This window comes from Anarhichas minor, unplaced genomic scaffold (assembly GCF_050575085.1).
Source record: "Anarhichas minor isolate MPS153535 unplaced genomic scaffold, ASM5057508v1 ptg000136l, whole genome shotgun sequence".
NCBI lineage: Eukaryota > Metazoa > Chordata > Actinopteri > Perciformes > Anarhichadidae > Anarhichas > Anarhichas minor.
Window position 1 is genome coordinate 11452623 of NW_027466582.1, and position 26864 is coordinate 11479486.

General features: G+C 42.1%; 1 protein-coding gene across 1 annotated transcript in view; it reads right to left on the reverse strand.

Annotated features, from left to right (window-relative positions):
* ptprk (protein tyrosine phosphatase receptor type K) overlaps positions 1-26864 on the reverse strand; it is a 95004-nt gene that overhangs the window by 20213 nt on the left and 47927 nt on the right. Inside the window, exons 7-20 of the mRNA XM_076083754.1 lie at positions 23759-23840; positions 22198-22313; positions 21690-21864; positions 15208-15320; positions 13895-14075; positions 6656-6838; positions 6220-6339; positions 5648-5757; positions 5349-5547; positions 5152-5257; positions 4476-4548; positions 4081-4203; positions 3344-3418; positions 2975-3011 (exon numbers count right to left, since the gene is read on the reverse strand). Of these exons, the coding sequence (XP_075939869.1) occupies positions 2975-3011; positions 3344-3418; positions 4081-4203; positions 4476-4548; positions 5152-5257; positions 5349-5547; positions 5648-5757; positions 6220-6339; positions 6656-6838; positions 13895-14075; positions 15208-15320; positions 21690-21864; positions 22198-22313; positions 23759-23840 (1693 nt within the window). The remainder of the gene's footprint in view (positions 1-2974; positions 3012-3343; positions 3419-4080; positions 4204-4475; positions 4549-5151; positions 5258-5348; positions 5548-5647; positions 5758-6219; positions 6340-6655; positions 6839-13894; positions 14076-15207; positions 15321-21689; positions 21865-22197; positions 22314-23758; positions 23841-26864) is intronic.

Sequence of the window (26864 nt, forward strand, 5' to 3'; positions counted from 1 at the left end):
CCGAAGCTTAGTGATCTGATCCCATAACGCCAGAGTAGTTTGCCCCGCAACGTAAGGACATTATCATGCATTACGATAATCCAAATAATCCAACACAAAGACATATGCACGTAACCCAATATAATGCAATACATCTATCAAACAATAATCTACTTCCAATGCTAAATATCAACAAGATCAACATAATCTCTCTCTCTCTCTTTATCTCCCTCTGTGTGTTTGACCCTAACGTATTCATTTGTTTCTGTTGCTGGAATCCTTGAAAGGTCCCCATCCAGCCCGGTGTCATTACGTAACGATGTCGCACTAAAACATGGAGCTCAGGTTGATACATGAAGCAGTGGTGTGTCAGCCCAAATGCTTTGAAAGGGTGAGGTGGACATTATTCTTTATTTTTCTTATTGGCAGGGAACTCCACGAAAAAAAGACCAAAACCGACAATCAGTTCTGTCCAACTTCCTTCCCCATCTGTAGCACTCAGCGCTAAGACGTACAGTACATCTATACAACCCAAAGCACAAATATATACGGATTCATTTTTTAAAAAGCTAAATAATGTTCAAAAGCAGCAGGGCACTGTAGTTCATGGAAAACGCCACTCAAAGGGGGCTAAACTGTGCACTGGGGACAATTTTCAGCTGCGGATTAATACTCATTTAGTACTCTAGTGAATACTTACGGCAGCAGAACAATGCATGTTGGGTTGACTCAAAATAAAACATAGTGCCCACATGAAAAAAACATGTCAACCAGTGCAGCAAAAAAATACCAACAATGTATTGTTTTGTGGTAAACAAGGGTGGCTTAAACTCCAAATCATTTAGCATTTATGACTACCTACTAACTGTTTCACCTACTTTAGTTCTAATAACTGTCGGATCTGTCAATGGGTAAAGGGCATCCAAACAAGACATGACAACAAAGAAAAAAACAATCTTTAAAAGGCTCTGAGTCCCGAGACCTGACCTCATAACGTCGACGGTAGCTCTTAATGTCTGTAAAAATTATCCAGGTCAGTACACTAACATTCACAACTCACCCACAGAGTTACAAACAAACACACACACACACACACACACACACACACACACACACACACACACACACACACACAACACCCTGAGGCAGCAATGACAACACACAATACCCCAGATGACCTAATAGGACCACCATCGCTTAATCCTCCCTCCCGGATGCACGGTTGAGTGCACACACATGCAGAAGGAAGGAGAGAGAAAGGAGGCGACGCTCGTCTGACCTCTCTGTCCATTAGTCTGTCTTCCTGCCTTATTAAGAAGAAGAAAAAACCTAAAATAAGTTCAGCTTCACTAAGACCTCCTAAGGCTGATGTCATCTCTTTCTCGCAGCCTTTGGGGAAGTAACCGACCTGTTCTAGTAACTACATTCTGGAAATAGGATGACACTGGAAACACAGTAACTTTCCACATTTTCTCTTCTTTGGGAGCGGAAACATGACACCTTGCAGGCACCGGGGGGGGGGGGGGGGGGGGGGGGGGGGGGGGGATTGAATTGAACCACTCCTTTGATCTATCCCATGGGATGTATTTCCTAAGAGCCTACAGGCTAACACGTCTTGGTCACATTGAACTCTGCGGCCCAAAGAGAAAAAAAGGTGAACAATGCCAGTTCTTTTCAACCTGGTTCCTGTTCTCTTATAACTGAGCCGTTTCATTTTATAGGGACAAGGAGATAGCGTGGAACAATGCCACACACCACACCATTCATCCTCTAAGCTACTCTACAGTGTCTTTATAAAAGATACACGAATCAATCAGCCATGATGATTCATTCTGCAACAATTACGGCTGATTGCGCTGCAAATTATGTCACTTTTACTGTCTGGTTTTATGCTCCTTTGGCACTAGAAGGTCAAAGCAATGGCATCAGCTGAGTACAGAAAGTGATTGCAACTATCCCCCCCTCCCCCCCCCCCCCCAATAACACCCATAATGCAGTAGGACTACGTTAACATTCAAGTATCATGATGACTACTGTAAATATGACATCAACCTTTATTATGGCCTTTTTATCTCCCTCATATTGTCTTAGATTGCGTTTAAGTGTCGACACAATAGAATACAGACTGAGTCCGAGGTATTTGTATTACCATGAAATGCTTACATTGACATTAATGCAATCAGTCTCCTCTTAGTTCATTCATCATTGCAGTCTGTTCACTACTGGTGACCGTAGAGCTGAAAGGTTTAGTTTACAATCAATGGACTTGTTATATTTTCGTTTTGCCTTTTCACCTCCGTTTGCTTTCTAGTTCTGCGTTACTTAATAAAATAAACACTTAGATGACCTCACTGTTCTTTGAAGCTCAACACCACCGGCCACCAGGATTGTCAATTTCATTGAAAACATGATAATGTATTTTTCTGTTTATCCTTGATCTTACTCTGATCCATCAGCCGCATTTCTAAAAATCTTTCCTGAAAACAGTGTGAGTGCATTCGTGTGTGTTTGCGTGAGTGTGTGAGTGTGTGTGTGTGTGTGTGTGTGAGGTTGCCCGGGGATTAAACCAGACTGATAATCCATCAACATATGGCCGCTGGTAAAAACAGGACATCTAGACTGCGTGCACATACAGGAGCTGAACGTGCACACAAATACTTAACATGTTTTTTTTTCTCTCTAGCATGCAAAACATTATGTTGTGTTAAATTACTATCAACACAATCACTGCATCAGTCATAATAATAAATATCAGATTATGAACAATCATTAAGGGACGATAAGCACCTTAACGAGATAAGATAAGCATAGTGGACCAGACATAAAGATGCATTAAATTAGTTTAATATTATCAGTGATATCCACAAATGTATTCTCTAATTTCTCCCAGCACCCAAATTCAAAACATGTGTGCCAACTGACTTGTATATGTCAAGTTAACACTGATCTGGGGTCTTTTTTGACATAAAGTGGTATTAAGAGAGACGGTTCTTACCTTTAGTAGCAAGCCTCAGACACTGTGTCTTAGTTTCCTAAAGAAAAACAAGACACATGAAGTCCACACACAACACACTACAGCATTAACTAAAACAACCTGACTTTGTATGTTAACTACTGTACATGTGTATTTACAGTACAAGCAAAAACAAGTGGGGCATGTTCAGTTGTCTGCAGTTGTTTTATGTTTTTAGGTCCTCTCAGAAGTCATAACTGCTTGCAGGTAGAAGCTGTGATGTAGTTAAAGTGTAAGTAGTGTCTCTTTGAATGTGTACATACAGTATATTTATTCATAGCAGCAAGCAGGTGAGCATTAAGAGTTCACTGTGTGTTTAGTGCTTCTTCCCAGGAATCAATATTTACATACCCTCTCCGTGCTGCTAACAGCTTGAAAATAGATGTTGTAGTTCTTTCTCGGGGCCAGAGGAGGATTCCAGAAACCCTGGGGATTAAAAGAAATAAACTTTATAAGAGCCTCAACATACGTAGACTGTCAGCTACTAATTTCAGTTATTATCTCTGCCGAAGAGGACATGTTTGTTTGGTTTGTCTCTTTGTTACAGGATATCTTATCTTTCTCATTTTTGAGAAATATGCTTGTTTGCTTTTCTCGCAATCAGTTTAAGATTGATGCCAATCTCATGTCTGTATGCTCAATATGAACATTCAATTGCAAAACTGTTTCTTGTCTAACTCTCTGCCAGAAAACAAATAAGCGCGTTTCCCAAAATGTTGAACTGTTCCTTTAACAAATTTCAATTCAATCCGATGGAAAGATGTTGTTGCAGCTGATCCAGGATCCAGGAACTTTTTGCAAAGGCATTTATGTTTATTTTTTCTACTGCACTTGCTAAAATGAAGAAATGATGGCACATGCATATGGCATGGTTAAGAATAAACCCCCTTGCATTAAGGTATATTATAAAAACTCAAGGTAGCTCTAACATAATTCCCCCCTTGCCTGTTACTGCGAGTGGATTCCACACCCCTATTCTTCTGCATTTTAAGCTACAAGTTTACTATAATTTCTATTTGAGTTATCTTTTCACCTGACATATGTGCTGCACTCCGCACAGAATTTGTTGCTCAGATAAAAAGGCTTGCCTGATACGTCTTGTTGTCTCCAACAGTGAAGGGGAGCGGCTCCGGCAGGTGGCTGGGGGACAGCTGGGCGGCATAATAGTACGGAGATCCACCGCTAGACGCACTGTGGTAGGAAACCGGGACCTGAGAAAGAAGATATGTTTACATTCAAATAACATGTCTAAGAATCTGCCTTACAAAGACAATGTCAGTTCGCTAAACAGGAACTTTTATTCTGCAAACAAAAAGTCTGCTTTCTATGAGGTGGGATCTAAATGTCCAATGGTCTACAGAACAAAATGGTGGCTATCTACTCTGAGATGTATTTGTTTGAATGTGTAAGATAGCAAATAAAAACACATATAGATTAGATATATTAGGCTGTAAATGCATGTGTGTAGAAGAGATATAGTCACCTCATAACAGTCAGAGGAAGCTTGACGACGTGTCCGGTGAGGATTCACTTCCTCAACTACAATTTGATAGGCACTGTAGACGAGGAAAAGATGTGAATACATTGTTAGATTATTATTTGTTGATACAGTAATACATGATGAATACAATATCATAACTAGAATCACCACTGGTTGTATGTCCCTGCCAGTCATGTTGCAGTCTTTTAATCCTATTAGACATTTTGCGTGAAATTGTCACAATTAGCAAATTACTTGGTAAGTTATGGTACACAATGTGTATTGTGTGGTCGCAGTGACATTTGACCACCAAATTCGAATCAGTTGAACCTTAAGAGCAGGTGGACAGACAACCCCAAAATATAATGCCTCCGCCCACTGTTGTCGGCGGTTGAATACCTCAATTTTACTCCTTAAAAATAACATGGTTGTTATTATAATGACTGATTGTACTGTAATGCACAAGCGTGACCAATGCATCGTTCACAAACATGTTTACAAAAAATAACTACTTGATGTTGACTATTTTTATGTCTTACTAGTTGCTTTGCATTAAGGAGGAACTATCTATGCACAAAATACACAGCGATCACATGCTAGAAGCTGTGGACTCTCGCCAAATGCAGGCTGTTTTGACAGAAGCCGGAGTCTGGCTATGTACTGTATATGTAAGCAATACCTTATAGGGGCCCCCTTGGCCTGGGCAGGTTTGAGCAGGATAGTGATGGTTGTTGCAGTTTCATTCAGGAAGGCCTCTGACCCATCGTACTCATCTATTGTCGGGGCTGAAGGAAGAGCACGAGTCTGTATTAGTGTCCACGTATCACCTTGCTGACTACCGGAAAGAATGTGTGATAATTAAAACATATTTTCTACCTGAAATATTAGTAGTCACGTTGAGTGTGGCTGCGGGGCCGAACCCTTTGGAGGTGGATGCGCGTATAGAGAGCTGGTACGTGACGCCTGGGTGGAGCTGGGAAAAGAGGTGATGTGTGGCGTTGGAGGGCAGGACCGTGAGTCCCGGCCGCTGGAGAGGCACCGAAGGGTCAAACGAACGCACACCGCTGTAGCTGATCTGAGGTGGGGCAGAGAGACAGGTTTATACGTTTTCCCAGGCTGAGTGATAGTTTGGCTCCTGCAACAATTACTGCTCCAAATGCTTTTGCTCATAGTACCTCATATTGTATGATGACTCCGTTGGGCTCAGATGGTTCCTTCCAGTAAAGAAGAATTCGGTCTTCAAATGGAGTGGCTCTTAGTGACTGACTGGGAACTGAGCCTGGAACTGTTAACACACACACACACACACACAAAATTAATAAAATGCTCATCAAAATAACAGTAAAAGTCGGTCCTCCAAATGAAGGAGTCCCTTGTAAATGCATACCAACAACAGGAATACACACAGCACAGCAATGGCTTTCCTCAAACATGTTGATGTGTATCCCAAGTTATAGTTCAAGAGGTTTCTTAATTTCAATGTGGCTTTCCCAGAAAATAACATCAACAAAAGATACATCCTAGCGTTTGAATTTGTTCTACTTCCCAGCAGAGCCTGTTGCATCACCTAAATTTAAAAGTACCAGTAAATTTAAGCATCACAGCATTAGATGCCTTTACTTTCCCCCCTAAAGGCCTTTGCACACCACTACTCTCTAATCTTTCACACAACCTTTGTTTTGTGACCATCCCCGATCCCAAGCTGTTCTCAATCATACAATACATAAATATAGATACACCATCGCACCATCTTCATCAGTTTGTATGACGGTCTCGTCGCTCTCTTTCCTTCCCTCTGGATTGGTCAGAATCATCTTCAGACTGACGTTGGTGTAGGGTGGCAGGTTCCCCACCAGGTGGCGTGGTGCTGAGAAGAAAGATAACATAAAAACATAATTTTGTAATGCATTTAGGCCTGCAGCTGACGACTATTGTTCTTCATATGAATTAGTTATTGATCTATAAAATGTCTTGTTTTGTCCGAACAACGTCTAGAAACCAAAGACAACGATATAAAACAGATAATTAGGAGCAAATCCTTTACATTGGAGACGCTGGAGCGATGGTTGACATTTTATTTAGTTGTGGAAAAACGATTTACTTTAAGAAACCTACTCATAAGGCAGCCTTTATGAGTGCAATGCAATAACAAAGCCTGTATCAAAAGCTACAGTGAGTATTACCTTTAGGGTCCATGTCCAAGCAGTCAGCTTTGCTGCGGTTGCTGGCAGTCATATAGTGGTAGCAGATGGTGACGTTAAAGGTGTGACAGCGAGTGATGTTGTAACCCAACGACTCCCAGTCCACTGCTATCAGACGAGATCTGGTCTCCGCAATCTTGAGCCTCTTCGGAGTCCGCATAGGCTCTTCAGAGAAACAGAGGAGAACACAGGGAGAGGACATCATGATCGTTGCCATATGCTCACAAATCATCATCATTCTTTGATGACGCACAGTGATGTGAAAGTACACTTTAGTGAACTTCCAAATATTTACTTTAATTATTGTGCACTGTCGGTGTAAAAGGCAATTGTACTTTGCGTTGCCAAAAAAAGAAAAGAGCAAGAGTGCTGAGTCAACATTTCCCCCAAGATAAAACAAGAGGTTTTTTTTTTGTTGTTTTTTACAAACATCTACTTCTGCTCCTCGCTGCCATTCAACCGTTTCTCAAATGCAATAACTTCTAAGAGGCACGTCTTTGGTTTCCATCTTTTATGTGAAATCCGAACGGTTATTGTCAATATAATCTACCTTCTCTCCAGCCTGCCCAGGGCTTTAATTACCTTAACTGGCTCATTTAACTGGATCAATAGGCCCCCGCAACCCACCCACCTCCACACACACACACACACACACACACACACACACACACACACACACACACACACACACACACACACACACACACACACACACACACACACACACACACACACACACACACACACACACACACACACACACACACACACACACACACACACACACACACACACACACACACACACACACACACACACAGCAAACACAACACTAAACCTTTCCTCATCTGCTTCCTGCCAGCTCATATCCACCCGCTGTATTTCGGGCACTACATTCTCATTAGGTTTCAACAGTACTACTTAGAAGAGCTGCTGTTTTCTGTAGAAAAGCTAAAAGCTTTAATCATGTTATAAGCCGGTCATAAGTCTTGATATGCAACAGTAACTAGTTACTATAGCTATCAGATACACGTAGTTAAGTAAAAAGTGCAACATTTCCCTCTGAGATCTGGTGGGGTAGAAGTATAAAGCGACTTGAAATTCTTCCACCACTGTAGTGAAGACAACACAAGCGTTGTTGAAAAGAGGTTTAGTGGTGTTTGTTTTTGATTTGATATTCTTTACAGCCAAGAGGGCAATAGGTTTCATCAGCCTCAGCCAATGAACAATATGCCTTCATTAACTCTAATACTGATCCTGTAGATTGGCTCTGGACATCCCCAGACAAAATTGGAATCTATTACTGGGCAACCAGAACAAATTTAATTAAAAGTTTTGTTTATCGTTGCTTGTCATAAAGTGACTTCCTTCACGGCGATAGTCCTTCTGTCACCTGTTGATGCTCCTTGCTCCTCACTCTCTCTGTAACTCACCTGCTTCCTTAAGTCCTCCCAGGATTTTTTTTAATAAAAACAGCTCATCTTAAATAGAGAGGCGAGTCTCTCCCCAACCCCCTCCTTGTCTCGCTCTCTGTTTTTCTCTGGGTCTTCCTCTCTCAGAGGAGACAACACAAGGACACAAACTTGTCGCTTCTTCTGACAACCCATTATCTGCCTGTCACTCTCGCGCACACACACACACACACACACACACCTACCTACCTACACACACACACAGACAGACGCACACACACATGCGCAGAAACACACAGGCATGGACAATCTCACACTCGATTATTACCCAAATACACACGCGGGCGCGTGCGCTGCAGGATGTGACAGAATCGAGATTAAATCTGGGCAGAGCACGTATAGGGGTGTGTGTGTGTGTGTGTGTGTGTGTGTGTGCTCGCCTCAATAAAACTTCTCATAATAACAATGCATCGTCAAGGACAAACGCCCTCACACACACACACACACGGGGCTGTAAGCGAAATACAAACATGTTGACGTTTGCTAAATCATTTAGATGTAAATAGCTCACTAATAAAGAGACATACAGACATGTGAGAGAAAATGAGAACGAAAGAAAAAAAGAAAGGTTGTGAAGACACCCAGGCAGGTAATTGTCTGCTGAGCAAATATTATTGCTCAATTGTGTGTGTGTGTGTGTGTGTGTGTGTGTGTGTGTGTTTAGATGTGTGTGTGTGTGTGATAATAGCTGAAGGGTCAGAGCATTTCATTTTTGCTTCAACCTGTTATTGGATGGTTGACATTTAAATAGAGCGAGAGGGAGACCTATTGCGTTCTCTGCCTGTCTCTCTCTCTCACCTGTCTTGGTCTCTTCCTTTCTGCCTGTCTTCCCGGTTTCAATCAATACTTGTGATCCTCACCATAAACTTTTCTATTAGGACACACACGCACACGCACACACACACACCCACACACACATACAGAGTTAGGGCAGTGTAATAAATTGTATTGATTTCAGGGTGTCTTGATTCTAACACTGCTTCACAGTGAGACATGGAATTAAAACAAAATATATGACTAGCTGCCTGTCACAAACACACACACACACACACACACACACACAATTGCATTTCAAAACTCCATTCCCTTCCTGACCCACAATGCATTGCTGCTTATCTGTGTCTATTTACTGTAGGGAGTGAAAGGTAGTAGAGAGCAAGGCGGGAGGAGAGACAATGAGAGAATATGAACAAATAGAGGAAAGAAAGGGAAAAAAAGCGACAGGAGGGCAAAGAGAGTAGCACAGAAAATGAGTGAAGAAGAGTGTAAAGACAAAAGCAATGCGTGGAAACATGAAACCGGGGCTGCAGGGAGCGAGGGACCGATAAAAAAAGAGCAGAGAGAGAAATAGAAGAGAAAGATGCGAGAGGGAAAGAAAGAGGCCGAGAGGAGGAGCGGGGAGAGCGACGATAACTAGTTTGGAACGCGGCCAGAGTCGAGCGGGACCAGGTCCAACGGTAAACCACAGAGGCTGCCTTGTCCCTTTCCCCTCCTCCGGTAGACACACAAACGGCTGGATTCATGTTGGAACTAAAAGGCTTTGTTCTCCACAGATGGAGCTTTGAAAACAACAACAATACCAACAAACACCAACAATAACACCGAGGACGGCAAGCTTCATATCGGCCGAATCCAGAGGTTGGAATTAAAGAACGGCAAAACAAAAGGAAAGGAAATGAAACTAAATGAAATAGAACTCGGCTAAAGGGCAAAAAAAAAAATGAAAATAAACTGTTCGTCAATATGAAGCATTAGGAGGAGTCAATAAATATACAGTTAAAAGACCACAGAGCAGGAGAAAGAAAGGGGGATAGGAGGGGAAGAGGATTGGAGGGGGGGGGGGGGAACGGAAAAGGTTGACAGGAGATGCAGCTAAATCCAAGTTAATCTGTCCAATTAGTTCCTGGTAATCCTTCCACTGTCATGAGGAAGACAAATGAAACTCCGTCTCTCTAACTCTCTTTTTCTCTCTCTCGCTCTCTCTCTCTCTCTCTCTCTCGCTCTCTCTCTTGCTCTCTCTCGGCCATATTTAAGCACATGAAAGGTTCAGATTTGTGCCGCAACATTCATTAAATTTGCACTCGTGGGCTACGTGGAATCGATTGTGATTTGCAGAGGCTAATTATGAAATCAACAACCTGGACGACACATCTTCTAGAGTTTAAATGGTGGGATTACCATTCAGTGGCCAGAGATCAACAAGCTCAGAACAAGAAATGAAGGAAGTAGCAACATTCAAACAAAAAAAAAGCAACTTCTGATGATATGAGAAGGAATTTTAATTAGCTGAGGTGTGACGCCTCAAAAATGACTCAAAAAACTCCCGTTAACCCTTTGAGTCAACTGTAAATCAGGCTTAACAGTGCAATCACACCGACGCCTAAAATATTACTCCGATTCAGGTTCAGTTTATTATATTTCATCTATTGTGTTAGTCTGCACAGTGTATGAAGTACAAGCAGCTCAGTTTAGCTCTCCATCCCCATGGTTATTTTTCTAGGTTAAAATATTGTTCTCATGTTTTATTAATGGACTATTTCTCCTTCTGTCTTATCTATATATTTCTAACAAACTTTAACTCTAAATATATCTCTCCAGCTTGTTGTGCACACTGTTTTTCAGATTCATACACAATCCGGTTTAATAGTGTTTTCTCCCCGGATCTACACATCTACGCGTGCCTCTTAAAAGCACAACGTGATTCATGCAAAACCATCAAAGTTTGCCATAAACCACCACATGTACAGGCAGAATATCAATGTAAAACACTGCTGTTTATAAGTCTCTTGGCTGCTATTTCAAGGGGCCTGACCCTTAAAGCGTCATACTGCTGACAGTGTTTGTGCGTCTTCACATGTATAAAGAAGTACATGTGATATATTGTGCGTGTGATTCCTACAACAGCTGTGCTTTGTGTGTCTGGAAATGTGTGTTTTGTGATTCCATTCTTCCATTAATCCAAGTGATGCTGAGTTTGTGCAACATGCGGGAAATACTCTGAACTGTGTGTGTGTGTGTGTGTGTGTACGTACTACATCTCGATACTGCTTAGTGTGTCTCTCTTCTGTGTGTGCTCATGCCTCTCAGAGTGCGTGTGTGTGTGTGTGTGTGTGTGTAACCTGCCATGACCAAGAGGTTTTGAGCAGGAAATTCAGGATTTGGATTAAAAGCTACTTTATCACCTTCTTCTGTCACGCACACACACACACACACACACACACACACACACACACACACACACACACACACACACACACACACACACACACACACACACACACACACACACACACACACACACACACACACACACACACACACACACACACACACACACACACACACACACACACACACACACAATCACTAACTCTTCACTTCAAGTTGATTATTTTTCACCCTTCTGACAAGAGCAATGAATCACCACGGAAGAAAAATCGAGAGGAGTGGGAGTGAAGGAAAGACTGAGGGAGCATGGGAATGAAGTAGAAAGGGAAGAGAAAAAAAGTGAAGAAGAAGAGATGAAAAGAGGAAAGGAAGGAAGGAGACTAGGAGATGAAATCTTTCCTCTTATCATATTGTTTGCTCTGCTGTGTGTTTGACTTCTGCTCTGTATCTTATTAACTTTATTGTTTTTTAATTAAACAGTGTTTTGTGTGGTGGCATGCTTTGGGTTTACGCCTGGTGTTTGTGCACACATTTCCCTGTGCGAGTGTGTGCGTGCATGTCTTCATTGTTTCGCATTGAACTAAATATTCAGTAAACTACAGGTGGTGGGATGAGACAAACCTAACCAAACAGAAAAAGCAGAGGAATCATTACCATTTAAATAGCATTGCTACCCCGTGTGTGTGTCTCAATAAACACAAACACACACAAGTCTATCTCCAGGTGTGGGTGTGTGAGAGTTTCAATGACCTTAATAACACTGGAAACAAAAAGAGAAAGACAGGAAGGAATTTTTCAATACAATAATTCAAAAAGTCAGAAAGTAGTATAAGGATTTGTGTCCAATTTGTATCGTATTGAATTTAGCATTGGGATTATATGTACTCTCAATCATGCAAATGAGGCTTACCTTACTAAAAGTTAGGTTGAACATTGTTTCTTGAAGGAATAGTTCGACATTTTTGGAGACATGCACACTCGCTTTGTTGCCGATGGTTATATGAGGTGTGAAGCTACAGCCAGTTAGCTTAGCCAATCAAGAAGACTGGAAAACAGGGGCACAGCTATATAATATAGCTATATATAAATATATAAATATAATAAAATCTGCATTCCAGCAACTGTAAAGCTCACTTATTGTGTTGTATTTTGTTTCAAAGTGTAACAACGTTATAATTGTGGATTCACGGGCTGTTATGTTACTTCACTCAGTCCAGCGCTGCGCTGTGAGGTAATTCTGGTGAAGTGGCCTCAATTGGTTCTGCAACGTCCAACAACATGAAGTACACTGGCCCAAAAAGCAGAGTGAGATTGTACATGTAGGGAGGTCTTTATTTTTCTGCATTGCTTTCAGAAATGAACCTGTTTCTATATAAATGATGTGGAACAGCCGTGCCCTATTAGCAGACATGAAGATCTTTTTTTGAAGCTGAACATAAAACTAGATAACTTCTTCATCAGGGCATGTGCTGAAGCGCTAGAGTGAAGATTTGTTCTCTTTACTTTCAAGTCAGTAGAAAAATGATTCAGATGCAGAGGATTGTTTGTTGTAATCCACTAAATTCATAATCACATTTCCCTGCTTTGGTCTGATATCAACACATTATGTGGCTCACAATGAGCTATCGCATTTAACTCAAACGTGTCCCTGCGTGAGTGAGGAGAGGAAGATTAATTTCCTTTTCTTGTCAAACAGGAAACTGTTCAATACATGAGTCGCCTGAACAAGTCTATGACTTCCTCTCTGTCAATAAACACACATACGGGATCTTTCACACACACACACACAGGTTGGCAGACATCCGTCAGGCCCCGTGGTTATGAGTTTTCATCTCTCTTTCATTTTCATTCTCCAGTTTCATCATTCTCTCTCTCTCTCCCTCCCCCCCTCCGCTTCTATTCTCTCCTCTCTTTCTTTTCCAGCCTTATTGTTTTTCATTGTCTCTCCATCACTCCTTGATTCTGTTTCTCATTCAAGCTCACTGCTTCGCTTTCTGCCTCTTTCTCTCGCACATCAACCCCTCCCTCGATCGCTCCGCCTCTCCCTCAGGCTAGCTGTGTTTATATTTCAGTCGTTTATTTCTACAAATGTCAGACAGTGTTTCTGCACGCCGTCTATTGATCCACAGAGAGAGAGAGAGAGAGATTGGGAGAGAGAGAGGCAATCAGAACGAGGGCAGGCAGCGACGAGGAACGAAGTAGAAAAAGAGATATATGGAAGGAAGAATGGAAGCTATGGGAGAAAAGGAGGAGAGGCAGCGAGAAATCAGGAATGAAGTGGGAGAATAAAGGAAAAAAGCGGGAGAAAACGGGAGAAAGGGGGAGAGAGCCTCCAGTATTGTAATCACTCTGTCTCTCAGATCACTGAGCAACCACGGAGTGACCAACTCTCGCCTCCTTTCTTCTCTCCGCCCCACATAGTGTAAATATCACTCTACCAACTAAAATATAGATAGCAAGACCGAAAAAAGAGCACAAGTAGACAGACGGATCAATAGATAATCAGACAGAAAGAAAAAAGCGGCGTGCACAAGCCGACCCGGGTAAAGTCGAGCTGCGCATGTATGCGTCTACGTCCTACCTGCACATTTGGTCCGGGTGATGAGCGGTGGTCCAGCTTTGCCCGTCCCTCCCTCCCCCGGTCGTGTGAGCAGCACTCTGATCTCGTACTCTGTGTCCGGGTCAAGATGCCACAACTTATAGTTGGGAGAGGTCACGGCGTGAGTCTCCGTCCAGCTGCCTGTTGTCATACGGTACTCAACCTAAACGTGATAAATACACACACATGATCATGAATATTTACACTAAAATATTAACTCATTAGTCCAAAATTAACACTTAAACCACCGTTTGAAGAGATAGTTGGAGAGTTTGGTAAATGTCCTTCTTAGTGCAAGAAGAGAGGATCAATTCGCTCTCATGTCTGAACACTAAAAATACAACCACCACCTGGAGACAGTTAGCTTAGCTTAGCATAAAGACTGGAAACAGGGAGTATGGGCTAGCTTGGCTCTGTTCAATATTTTAATAATCCAGCACCTACCAGTACCTCTAAATTTGAGTGATTAACATGTTATATCCATAGTCTGTATAGAACAAGTGGACGTCGTCATCGTGACGTCCCCCGTTGGTTTGTGGACTGCTGTTTTAAAGCCTCAAGTTCGGCGATTTTTTTCGTAACCAATGAATGGAAGTTACCATATTTGTAATGCGGAGGGGTGACGTAGTGACGTCCTATACGGCTCTGGTAGCGGCAGCGACCTGTCAATCACAGTAAGCCCGCCCTAAATCATACGCCGCTTTATGGTCTGTTTTACTCGGAAAGGGACCACAATTTAATAAATGAACATCATGCTGTATTGAAGAAGACTTGAAACTAGAGATTGAGACCATAAACTCATGTTTACTGAGGTATTAAATCAAGTGAGAAGTTGGGTCATTTTCTCATAGACTTCCATACAATTGGACTTCTTTTTGCAAGCGGAGTCGCCCCCTGCTGGTCAGTAGAGAGAATGAGCTTCACTCAACAGAACCGGAGGTTGCCGCCTGGTTATGTGTAATTTGTTTACTCTGTACATACATTAACTTTGGAGGGAGCCAGGCAGGCTGTTTCCCTTTACTTTGAGTGTTTATGCTAAGCTAACCACCCACCTGCTAGTTGTAGCGTAATATTTAGCATACAGACACAAGAGTGGCATCGAAGTTCTCCTCTAACTCTCAACAAGAACGAGAATAAGCATCATTTCCAAAATGCTGAACTATTCCATAGACATACAGTATGTCGCTCAGAAGTCATTCTACTTTCCGGATTATCTGTGAAAGGATAAATGGTGATTTTTACGCTCTTTATTTGCTTAAAAAAACAAACCAAACAAGGTCTCATACTGAACATACCTCTTTCAGTATAATAGGTCCATCTCCAAATATGGAGTTAGCATTCAGCTGAATCAGCAGATATGTAGGGCCGACACCGAGCAGCTGGGGTGGGGCGATGGGGTGCGGCGGCTCTGTGGAGAGAAAACAAGATCATAAAAGAAAGGGTTTCAAAGAGCCTCGCGGGACGAATGAAACACACTTAAACAAGGTCACAGCAGAACAGAAGAGGGCCGGGACACGAAGAGCAACATCCTGTGGTCACTGTGACACAAAGCCTCGCAAACAGCTGACACGGGATATTTGTGGGATTAAATTAGTTACTTTCATCGACAACACAAGTAGCCATGTTGCTTCCACGCGTTGAAGGCGTCAAAGAACTTTAATCAGTTTAAAAAGAAATGATATGAAGGGAAAAGAGTGTTTTTCCCTCACAGGCTGCATGAGTGATACATTTTAAAACTTATTTTGCCGTCGAAGGGAATCCTACGATACCCTATCTTATCAGTTTCTTCTTTAATTGTTATTAAAGAGTGATTTCTGCTGCCTGTTTCATGAAGTCCATCAGTGCACAAGCAGCGAATGATAACATGCAAAGTTAACATCTTTTGCTGCAAGTCATGCAGAGAAATGCATTAGAATGATCTGATATGAACAGATAAAAATTGGCTCTCCAACAACCTCGTCAGACTGCGGTTGTGATTTATAGGACTAATGCTAAACAGGCTGCAACGCAACTTTTCTGGGCAATTGCGTGCCGCCAAGCCAATTCACGCCCGCTAAAGGTGCTTGTTTTTTTTCCACTGACAGGCTCAGATTGTTATCATAACCATCTGGAGACATTATGGAGAGGACCCTACAGAGCAATAACCTTTCGCTTGATCTGGTGTGTTGTTATTGTGTCTAACCAAGTCTCACTCAAGGAGTAGTCTCATTCTGAAGTCTCGCGTCACATCCACATTTTCAAAATCAGCTAATTATTCAGTTATGACATTGAAAATCGACTTGGATATGATCATATTTCATAAAGGGTGACGTTAAAACTTTGTATATGTGTAACCCAAACTATAAATCGACTGAATGATCAATGATGTTTTTTTATAATCATAAAATTAAATTATCATTGTATTATATATTCATATACTGTAGATTTCATCTGACGTACGTCTTGTGATTCCACTGTGTACTGCGTCCCGTGATGCTCACAGTCAATAAAAACTGCGTGTTTGTACTTCCATGTTAATGTGACGGATGTTTGATGGTTCAGGGCCAGTCAGTCAGATCAGAGCTCACTGTCACGCATCTGTGATTGACACACCCAAAGCACAACACACACACACACACACACACGGCCATAAAACACACCGCAACGAAGATTTATCTACTTGACACATACACACACAGATCAACACATGAATTAATCACCACCTCTCCACACACACACACACACACACACACACACACACACACACACACACACACACACACACACACACACACACACACACACACACACACACACACTCTCTATCTCACATACAGTAAATCATATGGATTTTATCTCTCCCAGTCACATTCTCAAACACACCACCAGGCTATCAGTATGAAGATAGGGAAAAATGTGATTATTTTTGCAATCCAGCTTCAATCATATCATATCAAAGTAAGTTTTATCTAAAATTATATGTGTGTACATGTGTGTTACTGTGCATGTTGTTCCTTTAATATCTATATTTTGCATTGCTGTCACCTCTTTTTCTCTTTGTGTGTGTGTTTGTGTTTGCATTTGTGTGTGTGTGGAATATGGCTGTCAGAGAGGTGCAGGCTGGGAAGTGTCTTTTTAGCAACAGATGAAACACTGCAGTTTGACAGCACATGCAAGTGAAGACACACACACACACACGCGCACACACACACACCCTCACACACACACACACACACACACACACACACACACACACACACACACACACACACACACACACACACACACACACACACACACACACACACACACACACACACACACACACACACGAGCGTATGCAGACAGAGTTGAATCCAGATAATGAATGTTCAAGCGACTTTAGAAAACCGACAACGTCAACAACATGTCATCTTGCAACGCCGTCAAATAAACAAAGTCAACAACTTGATGATTAACAAAGAAAGAAATAAAGCAAAACTCAGAGATAAATGTATTCGAGCATCCAAAACAGTAGGTCTATCTGTGTGTTAACTTGAATACATGTTTGTGTGTTGCTCCAAAAGCTATTGAGTATCTAAAAGATAAATAATACACATAAAAAGAAACAGTAAGGAATGTAAGTGGGTCATTATGTGACTCCAGAGAAAACAAAAGCTGGAACGGGTTCATGCTTTTGATTTTTCTTCATTTTTTTCTGTTCCGTCACTTGTCATTTGTACAGTTGACCTAAAAAAAATCTATCAAATCATCAATGGTGTTGTTTTGCGATGGAATTGCATCTTTTGTATTATTAATCACATGTGTGAACCCTCTCATCATTCCTCATTTTTATGGGTCAAATGTAAATGTTAATAACAAAACAAATCAACATTGGGAAAACTTCAAATGTCTGTGTTGTTTTCTGACCTCACCCGTCTGCGCGGTTAATTTGTTTTCACTGTCGCTCACTTTCTTTACTGATATTAAAAATAACTGCAGAGGGTTTGGTAGATTCTCTGATTTAAGATTTATGATGTCGTGAACAAACAACAACAAGAGAGAGAGAGAGAGAGAGAGAGAGAGAGAGAGAGAGAGAGAGAGAGAGAGAGAGAGAGAGGATAGACTGATATTTTGTTGGTGACTGGCGCCCACTAGGCATGTTCTTCTTTGTTGTCCATCGTCAGCAACCTTGTCAATAAAGTTTACTATACACAAACTGCTGCTGACATCACCGTGGAGCTCACTGGAGGACATCTGACCTCCAGAACACGAGAGGAGTGTGCATACGAGTGTGCAAATGTGTGTGTTTCAGCCGTATCGACAGCCAACAGTGGTCGTAGGTTTTCTATAGTTCCATAGCGCCTGAAGCTTCACCTGTCACTATTACTTAGAGTGAACATGTGTGTGTGTGCGATAGGTTAAAAAGGAGAAACGGGCATTTTAGAAGTGGACCATTACAGATTTAAGACAGTTGTGCATCCTCTTAAGTCTGATGCATGTTTGTGTGCATGTGTGTGACAATAATATTGCAGGAGCTTTTTAGGCCACGGGTTGTGTGTAATGCAAGCTGGCATGGTGTGTGTGTGTGTGTGTGTATGACTGCGTGCGTGTGTGTGTGTGTGTGTGTGTGTGTGTGAGAGTGTGATACGAGCTGGCGTGATGATGCGCTCTGTCACCGTAGGAACCAGAGGGCAAGGCTTTATTAGAGTTCGGCTCTGACCAAACTACTAGTGACACACACACACAGTCAGACTCTCTCATACTTCTTTGCCTGTCTCACACACACACATTAACTGTTCATGAACTGTACATCGACAGTAAAACTTTTTTCATCAAACAGGAGATGTTTGAAAGGTTTGGGGACCAGTTACTGCTTTTGTGAAATGTGTGGATGCATCACATGATGAAGAGGAGGAGCGAGTACTCCTGAGGGAAACCTCACAACATGGTTAATCTAAACTCCATTTCATGAAGATAATGAAATCCTAAAAGCATGTGAAAATTAGAAATGATGTCTAACATGCTTTTAGGATTTATGCATGTACAAATTATATATTTACATCTGTGAAACTGTTGAACAACAAGATATGGCATTGCATGTCTTCTCTAATTCATAATCTTCATCAATTAGGCGATATTTCATAATTGAGAAGTTTCCTTTATTTTGTTAGAATAAAAAAGGAATTTAGCAGAAAAACTATTTTATACTTAGTTATGAACTGAATATCTTTTATCGTTGGAGAAATTATCAGCAGTTTAATAATAAAGAAACTGTCATATTTCTGATCAAGGAAGAACGAAAAACACGCGATTATAAGAATAATCTGGGAATCCCCATGTCACACCTCTCGTGCTCCCATGATGCACCTCTGCGTCAACAAAATGTGCTTCTTTTCGCTGATCTTGACAGCTCCAGCACACACAGAGGGAGACCATAATGGCACATCTCTGTCATCTACATATTATAAATATCAATAGACTAGGCCTGTGCATTCCTGCAGCGAGGCATTCTCACATCAGCAGACCACTTTCAGCCTTTGAACATAAAACCTGGGTTACTGTCAAACATTTTTAACACATACAAGTCATATTTGGGCACTTTCTTATGTTTCTTTCTTCCATTTTCTGTTGATCAGATTTGTAACAGATACACCATTCCTCTAGTAATCATCCCTCATCTTTCTTCCTCTTTTCAATTTCACAATAAATAAATATTTAAGCAGAATATTCAGAGCTAAAACATTAATAATGCAGCTTAACTCTGTCCATATTCATGGTCGTCAATGTCCTGCAGGAAACGCAAATTTCCAACACGCGTACTTTTCAAGGAGGGAAATAAACATATTCCTTGTTCCTTTGATTTTTCTCTGGCTCTCATCTCCGATCTGATATCTCTAATAAATAAACATGAGGCTTCCTCTCCTTCCACATTCATACGCGCAGTCCTCCTTCTTTAATTGTGATATCTTTCTAACAACCAAGAGTCTGGATCAATATTCATAATCTGCAATATCCCTCAGAGCTCCAAAAGCATCGTTTGGCAGATTGAGAAAGCGGCCGATGCCTGGCTATGAAACACGTGTCACTCACTGCGTCTTATTGAACCTGAATCTATTTTCATATATGTAGATCGGTCCTATTCATGTTAAAACACACGTCTCCCGCTGTGTGGATCCCTCATCTCTCTCCTCTTCGCCTTCTTTCAAAAAGACGTTCACGATAAATAAAAAATAGCCACTTATGTATTCTTACTAAATCAGCGAGGTCCTGAAATAAAAGTATGTATCCAAAAAAAAAACGCCATATTTTCTCGTCCAAAGAGAACACCGTCCCAGTGGGGGGGATGTAACCCACAACCTCGGCGGTGTTGGTGCCTTGCCCAAGCGACACGGAGAGTCGAATCCCTAATCTGGACAGTGTAAGAGCTCCATTATCTGAGCCACACCGGCGAAAAATTCATATTCATGGAGCTCGTTTCTGCTTTGATTTCTCATTTCTTTCTCGTCTGCGGAATAATAAACATAACTCGGCTCGGCTGTTTACATATTCCTGATTCTGATATGGATATTCTTGAGATAATGAGCAGACTATTTACATTTAACTTTTCCTCACCATCACCACTTCTCTCTTCCCCCCCCCCCCCACCCTTCTGTCACCCCCTTATCATTCTTTGTGAATCTCGTTCGCCTTCACCCTCTCTCGGCCCTCCTCCCCTGTCTTCTCTCTCTGTGGGAGATGAATTGAATATGTAAGCTATTGGATGTGAATGAATAAAGCATCCCGTCTCAAACACACATTGGTGACACCTTATTAACCACATGTCAGCTGCACATGACAGCTGGAGCACACACAGTTTCCTTTCACACACACACACACATTCATGGCATACACATGTGCACATAGACACTAATGCAGCTGCTCTACACACTACATACACACACACACACAACCACAACCACAAGGCTGGCATACACACATCTAAATATACTCACAGAGAAACTCTCCTCATTAGTCTATATTGTGGTAGTAACTTACATTTTATCAGTCAGACACAGTGGATGCACATTTGATTGGAAAGACATTTGACATTTCAAAATATAAGCACAATAAAAAGTTACCCATAACACTATGTGTGTCTGTATATATGAGTCAACTTTATAATTGACCGTACGCTAAACCAATCTGCCTTACAGCGATTGCCAATGTTAGCTTAGCATCTGTAACTACTGTGGACACAAAGGCTCTGTCTGGCTTTAGATTTCTGTTCTGTTTTTTGCCTTTCCAAAGAGATCAACAGAGGAGCAAAACCGTAAGAAATGGATTAAACAATGTGTTTGTCTGCTTTAACGTGAGCTGCAAACGTTAGCATGTCTGCCTACTAGCTCAGGAGCTTACAGCTGACAGTGGCATGACACATACAGTCTTTGGTCATGTTGTGGGGGTTTTCTCTCATTTATTTTGGGACGGTGGTCCTTGGAAATTATTAACAATCAAAAGTGGGCCTTAAGTTACCAAAGGTTGAGAATCGCTGGCCTAGTGTTTACCTCCAAGGTTAAGAGTAAGCATCATTGAGTAACTACTAGTTTGTGGGGGTAAAAGGGTTATATACGCGATAGCGCATCATTAACCACTGTGTGGTAGCCGGTCCTGGGCGCAGTCAGAATCCAATCATACTGAGGCCCCGTACTTTCCGCTAAAAGATATCTACTAAAGCTGAGGTATCAAATATTATATTAGAGAAAACAAAAGAAACCACAGGTATTAAAGGAATAACAAAACAATCCAATAACCCTGAAAATAATTTTGAAATCCTCACCTCTGACGATAAGACCCGCAAAGTTTGACACCCCGGAGCCGCGCTCTGATTGAGTGACGCAGCGGTACAGATCTTGGTCCTGATTGGTGACTTCTTTGAGGTGGAAGGAGGCGGCGAAGCGTCTGTGGTTGATGTTTTTCGTCAGAGCAACGGGAATGTCTTCTCCGTTCCTCCTCTGGAGCGCAGACAAAACACACGGACAGAAATCAGGTGCTGCAGAGGCTGGTGAAGGGTTAACTGCCTTGCTCAAGGTCACAAGGTAGCACTGGACCACACATGCCCAAGTGCAAACACACACACACACACACACACACACACACACACACACACACACATATATGCAGTACTCACACTGATAGCAGCTTTGAAGGTCATGGCTACAATAGAGCCATAATGAAATCAGCAGCTATTAAACTCTTAATCATGTTAGCTGCTATTGCCTGGGGTCGCTCTGTGTGTGTGTGTGTGTGTGTGTGTGCGTGTGCACATGCATGTTTTATAGCTGTACCTGTAGCCAGAGTTTATTTTTCGATGTGTCTCGTCCTGTAGCGATGCACTGAAATGTGGCGTTTTGTCCGGCGTTCACCTCCACGTCCCCGAGACGCAGGAAATGAGGGGATTTATCTACAGAGAAAATGAGGTCAAACAAATTAGATGGAGTCCGCACCAAGGTTATACAGTTTGTGTTCGTGTATTTAAAAATGTTTTTGGTTTAACGTTATTTGTCTGGAGACGAGGTGACAGAGCCAGAGGGGGTTACAGACACAAACAGGTCAGCTTATCACAAACACGCTGTACACATTTCAGGATCTGTTCCAACCCTAAGGAATGAGTTCGTGATTACTGCGATTAGGTTTTACTGGAGTCAAATGAAAAACAGTGCTTGGAGGCAACATCAATGTCACATCCGCTATATATAATTCGTATCGCTCCCAATTCTTAACGACCATGCTAAGATGTGAAATAAACCTTCTTTTAGAGCCTGAAGATGCAGTTCAGCTATGATATTCTTATTCTGGGGAGGTGATTGCAATCCTAGACAGCATGGGGAATGAAAACACACTCACACTAGCTTGCACGCACGCATTCATGTAAGCGCACACACACACACACACACACACACACAAACCTGTGTCCAGAAATGCAGCTGTGAGAATGAATGCTTCCACTGTGGAGACTAAGTACTAATTGCTCCTTCCCATTAGGAGTCCTGCTCCTCTGCCTTTAAAAGACTGGGGCTCTTCTTTTTACACGTTTCTCATATTCCAGGTCACTTCATTGACAAAATTAACGTCCGGGAACTTCTGTCAGAAAAATATATTGCCGACTTCTGACAGGTACATGGACAACGGTGATACCAGGACCTCACAAACTGTACCAGAGGACGGAGCGAGACAGTTTATCTTTGTGACTTTTAATCAATAGAATCTATTAAGAAACAAAACTGCCCTGAGAGATTTCAGTGGCGCTACAAGACGGATGACCAAAAAGGAGTTGTAATTGTTTCCTTTCCAAACACAGGGGACCCTCCAGGAACCTGCCTGTGGCTCTAGATTAACAGACCCTTCTGTTAACAGTCGCAGTTTGTCGTCGCGTCTCTTTTCTGGCCTCTGGAAGTAAGGAAACACTCAAGCAAAGGAGAGAAGACGACTTGAGACGGAGCGAGAATTTAAAATGGATTGCAGCCCTCATCTCTTTCCTGTCAGTGTGAGACAAGCCAGCTACTGTTCCCTGTGTGTGTGTGTGTGTGTGTGTGTGTACACATGTGGGTTAACGAGAGAGAAAGTGCTGAGTGGTCAGAATCTTCTCTCTCTATGATTGCCCTAAAACTGTCTCATTTCCTGCTTCACTCACTCCTTTTCTCTCTCTCTCCCTTTTTATTTCTTTCATTTTTCTCCACCACTCGTCTTTCTCCTCTCCCCGCATCCCTCCTCTCCAGTGTCACCTTCCCACTTATCTGCCCACTCGAGTGCAACAGAAACCATCCCAGGTACAGTCTAATTAGTGGCCAAAGCTATCAGCGTCTATTCAGCGAACTAGGACTAATTGCTGGCATGCTAATGACTCACCGCACGGGTAGCTGAGCACCTGAATGTCGTCGATGGCGATGAAGCCGACTTTGCTGTCCGGAACCTCTGCTTCAAATATGACCTGAGAAAAGAGAGAGAGAGAGATTTAGCTATTACTGTCTATATATAACATTCAAAAGAAATGAGAGCATGAAATTATGTTCTGTTTTTAGTTCACCCTTTTACGTTTTTCATTGTTGTATTTGTGTATTTTTGAAAATAAGGTTTATTAAATTAAATCTCAGAAGAGAATATTAGAATATCGAGTCGTTCGGAGCCTCCATTAGCCCGTAAATAGAACAGCTCGGAGCACATACAGAATGTACAAATAAACAAAATACAAACACAGCAAAACATTGGAAATGCCGTTGCTTGGAGAAAACTGAAGCTTACATAACCAACAAATGCTCTGCTTGCATATCACAAGCTTGATCAACCATCAAATCTATTGTTACCAAGTCAGAAGCTGTGCCTCTGGATAGATACTTCCTGTTGGTTCATAATAATCACATATAATGGCTGCCACAAAGTTAAGGTAGAGAATGAAAGGAGGGAGCCTATCTATTGCTTTTTCGTACCCATCCATTATCTGTGTTCCAACACACAAAAACACGAGAGGGAAAAGCGACTCAAACAAATGAAAGAAAACAATAGAAAAGCAGCAGAATGTGGAAAGTGATGGTCTACTTCCTGGTTGTTGTGTCTTAATGCTAACCTGCTTCTCTAGAGTCTATAATTCAAGTAGAGTGTTGCAATAACGCTGCATTCAACAGGTGCTTCCATTTACCACCATCTCATTTCATCACCTCATGGTCTGATAATTTCTCTCCTCATCCTCACTCATCTCTTCCTCCCTCCCTCCCTCCTTGTCCATATGTTAGCCCTCCAACACCATCTCTCTTTCAAAAAGAAACCCCCCCTTCCTCTCCCCTACCTCACCGCTTGCCGTCTCTGTTTTCTAACAGTGTTTGCTCGGAGAGGTGCGCTGTAACGAACAGAGGAGAGGAGGTCGCCATCAAAAAGTGAGGCGGAGGGAGAAAGAGAGTGAGGGGGTGAGCAGTTGTTGTCATTCATCACCTGTAAAAGGAAATCTGCCGTGAACTGTTTACCCATAGCTTATCACCCCCCTGCTTGTCATACTCTCCCCCCCTCTCCGTCTCCCTCCCCTACCAATCTATCTTGTCTCTCTACCCTATCATCTTTCACTCATAGCTCACTGCGGAGCAAAGCAGAGAGACATCCGTTGACTTTTAATACCTTCATCTCCGACTGTCTGAAGACTGGCTTTCCTGCCCGCCATGCCGCCCCCAGTCTGCTGTCGAGCCGTCGCTTGTTATTATAACCACGTTTGTCTTGGTAGCCGTAACATGACCTCGTGACTTCTCCTTTGCGTGCACATGTATAAATTCAAGCTTTTGAGTCTGAAAAGTTCACTTTTTATAGAAAATTTTATGTTCTATTATTAAAAACCAGAGATAATTTTTTGTCTCTGAATCGTGTTTCACAGCCGTCAAGTCCAAGATTTAAGTCTCATTTTTGTGACTTACTCTCAAGTCTATTGCGCTGTTAATGATCATCAGCCGTGAGACCCTTTGCATTCTGTGACTCACCGGTCCGGCGCATGGTCAACTCTGAGGAGATCGTGCAGGTGTCGAGGACTCGCTGCCTGACCGGTCGCATCAGCGTGTGGAAGGATTACTGATAGCTCGGGTTTACAAGTTCTCACACGGGGTAAACAACTCAGATACGCTATGAAGGCTGAGGACTGACAGACGGGACGATAGCGAACATCCTCTTATCGACTAATGGCATATGTCACTTTGATGCATGCATATATGGGCACTGAATCAACAATGTTTGAATCAGCAGACAAGAAGTGTTTTTTCCACTTCATGTTAATAGTTTTGAATCCTCTCAGTCACGAGTCACTGCTGGGTTTAGGGCAACTTCTTTTTCTAGACACAATGTTATTACTTCATCATCATGTTTGTATCCATTTGAGAAAGTTGTACTTAAATGACCCAAAGCTTAAGGTAAGGGAGGGAAAAAAGAGCAGTGATGGGAAAAGTCTTGTATTGTATTTTCTGACCAACAGTCCAAACCCAGGACATTCTAGCTGATTGCTTGGCCTCCGGTATTGCTAGATGCAGCTTTCTCAAAAAACACTAATTTAAACAACTTTAAACTAGACACTGCACTTTCTTGGGTCAAAAAAACTATTAAACGAGTATCAAAATAGTTGTCAATTAGTTTACTGTCAACCATCTAATCAATTAATCAACTCAAAGGTTGTATTGCAGTCTAGTAGATAGTCAAGGAACACAGGCATCACCTGAAAGCCAGTTTTTATACGAAATAAACTTCAAATAAAGACAAAACTGCAATTACAAGGTCTGCGTGGGTGTGCCTTTTTGTGAGCACATTAATTCTTTGTGTGCATGTGTGTGCGTTCCGATATGCGCCTGCATGTGCCGACGCTTCCCCTGGTGGAACCAGTCTCATTACAGCTCAAGCTAAAGCGCTAACACAGGAACATGTTCCAACATGAACAAATAGCTTCATAACCTCAAATCCAATAACCTGTTTCATAGCCTGAAAAACATACATAAGCCTCAGCAAACCGGGACGATTATGTTCAATTAAAATATGTTGACACACGAGTTTCATGCTGGTGATCTCCTCCCGTCGTCACTGAGGGGGCCTGGGCTCCAGATGGGCCATTTGGAGGATGCTTTCACACTTCGCCTTGCAGTAATGTTACAGGGTCCCCAGGCTGTGTGTGTTAACATGATCAGTGTGTGTGTGTGTGTATGCCTGCGAGGACATTCGGAGACAAGCTACCCCACAACGTGCTCACATCTGTCGGCACCAGCCAACACACACACACACGCGCGCACACACACACACACACACACGCGCGCACACACACACACAGGGAGATCATCCTGACTGACGGCCATATATTAAGAGATGAAGAGACATACGAGCACACGTATTTTAACGTGTGAATCTTATGTCAGTCAGGTATTCACTTAAAAACAAGAAGATACAACAACACTGACAATGATATCAATGTCCAGCATGGTGACACACATGTGCACACACA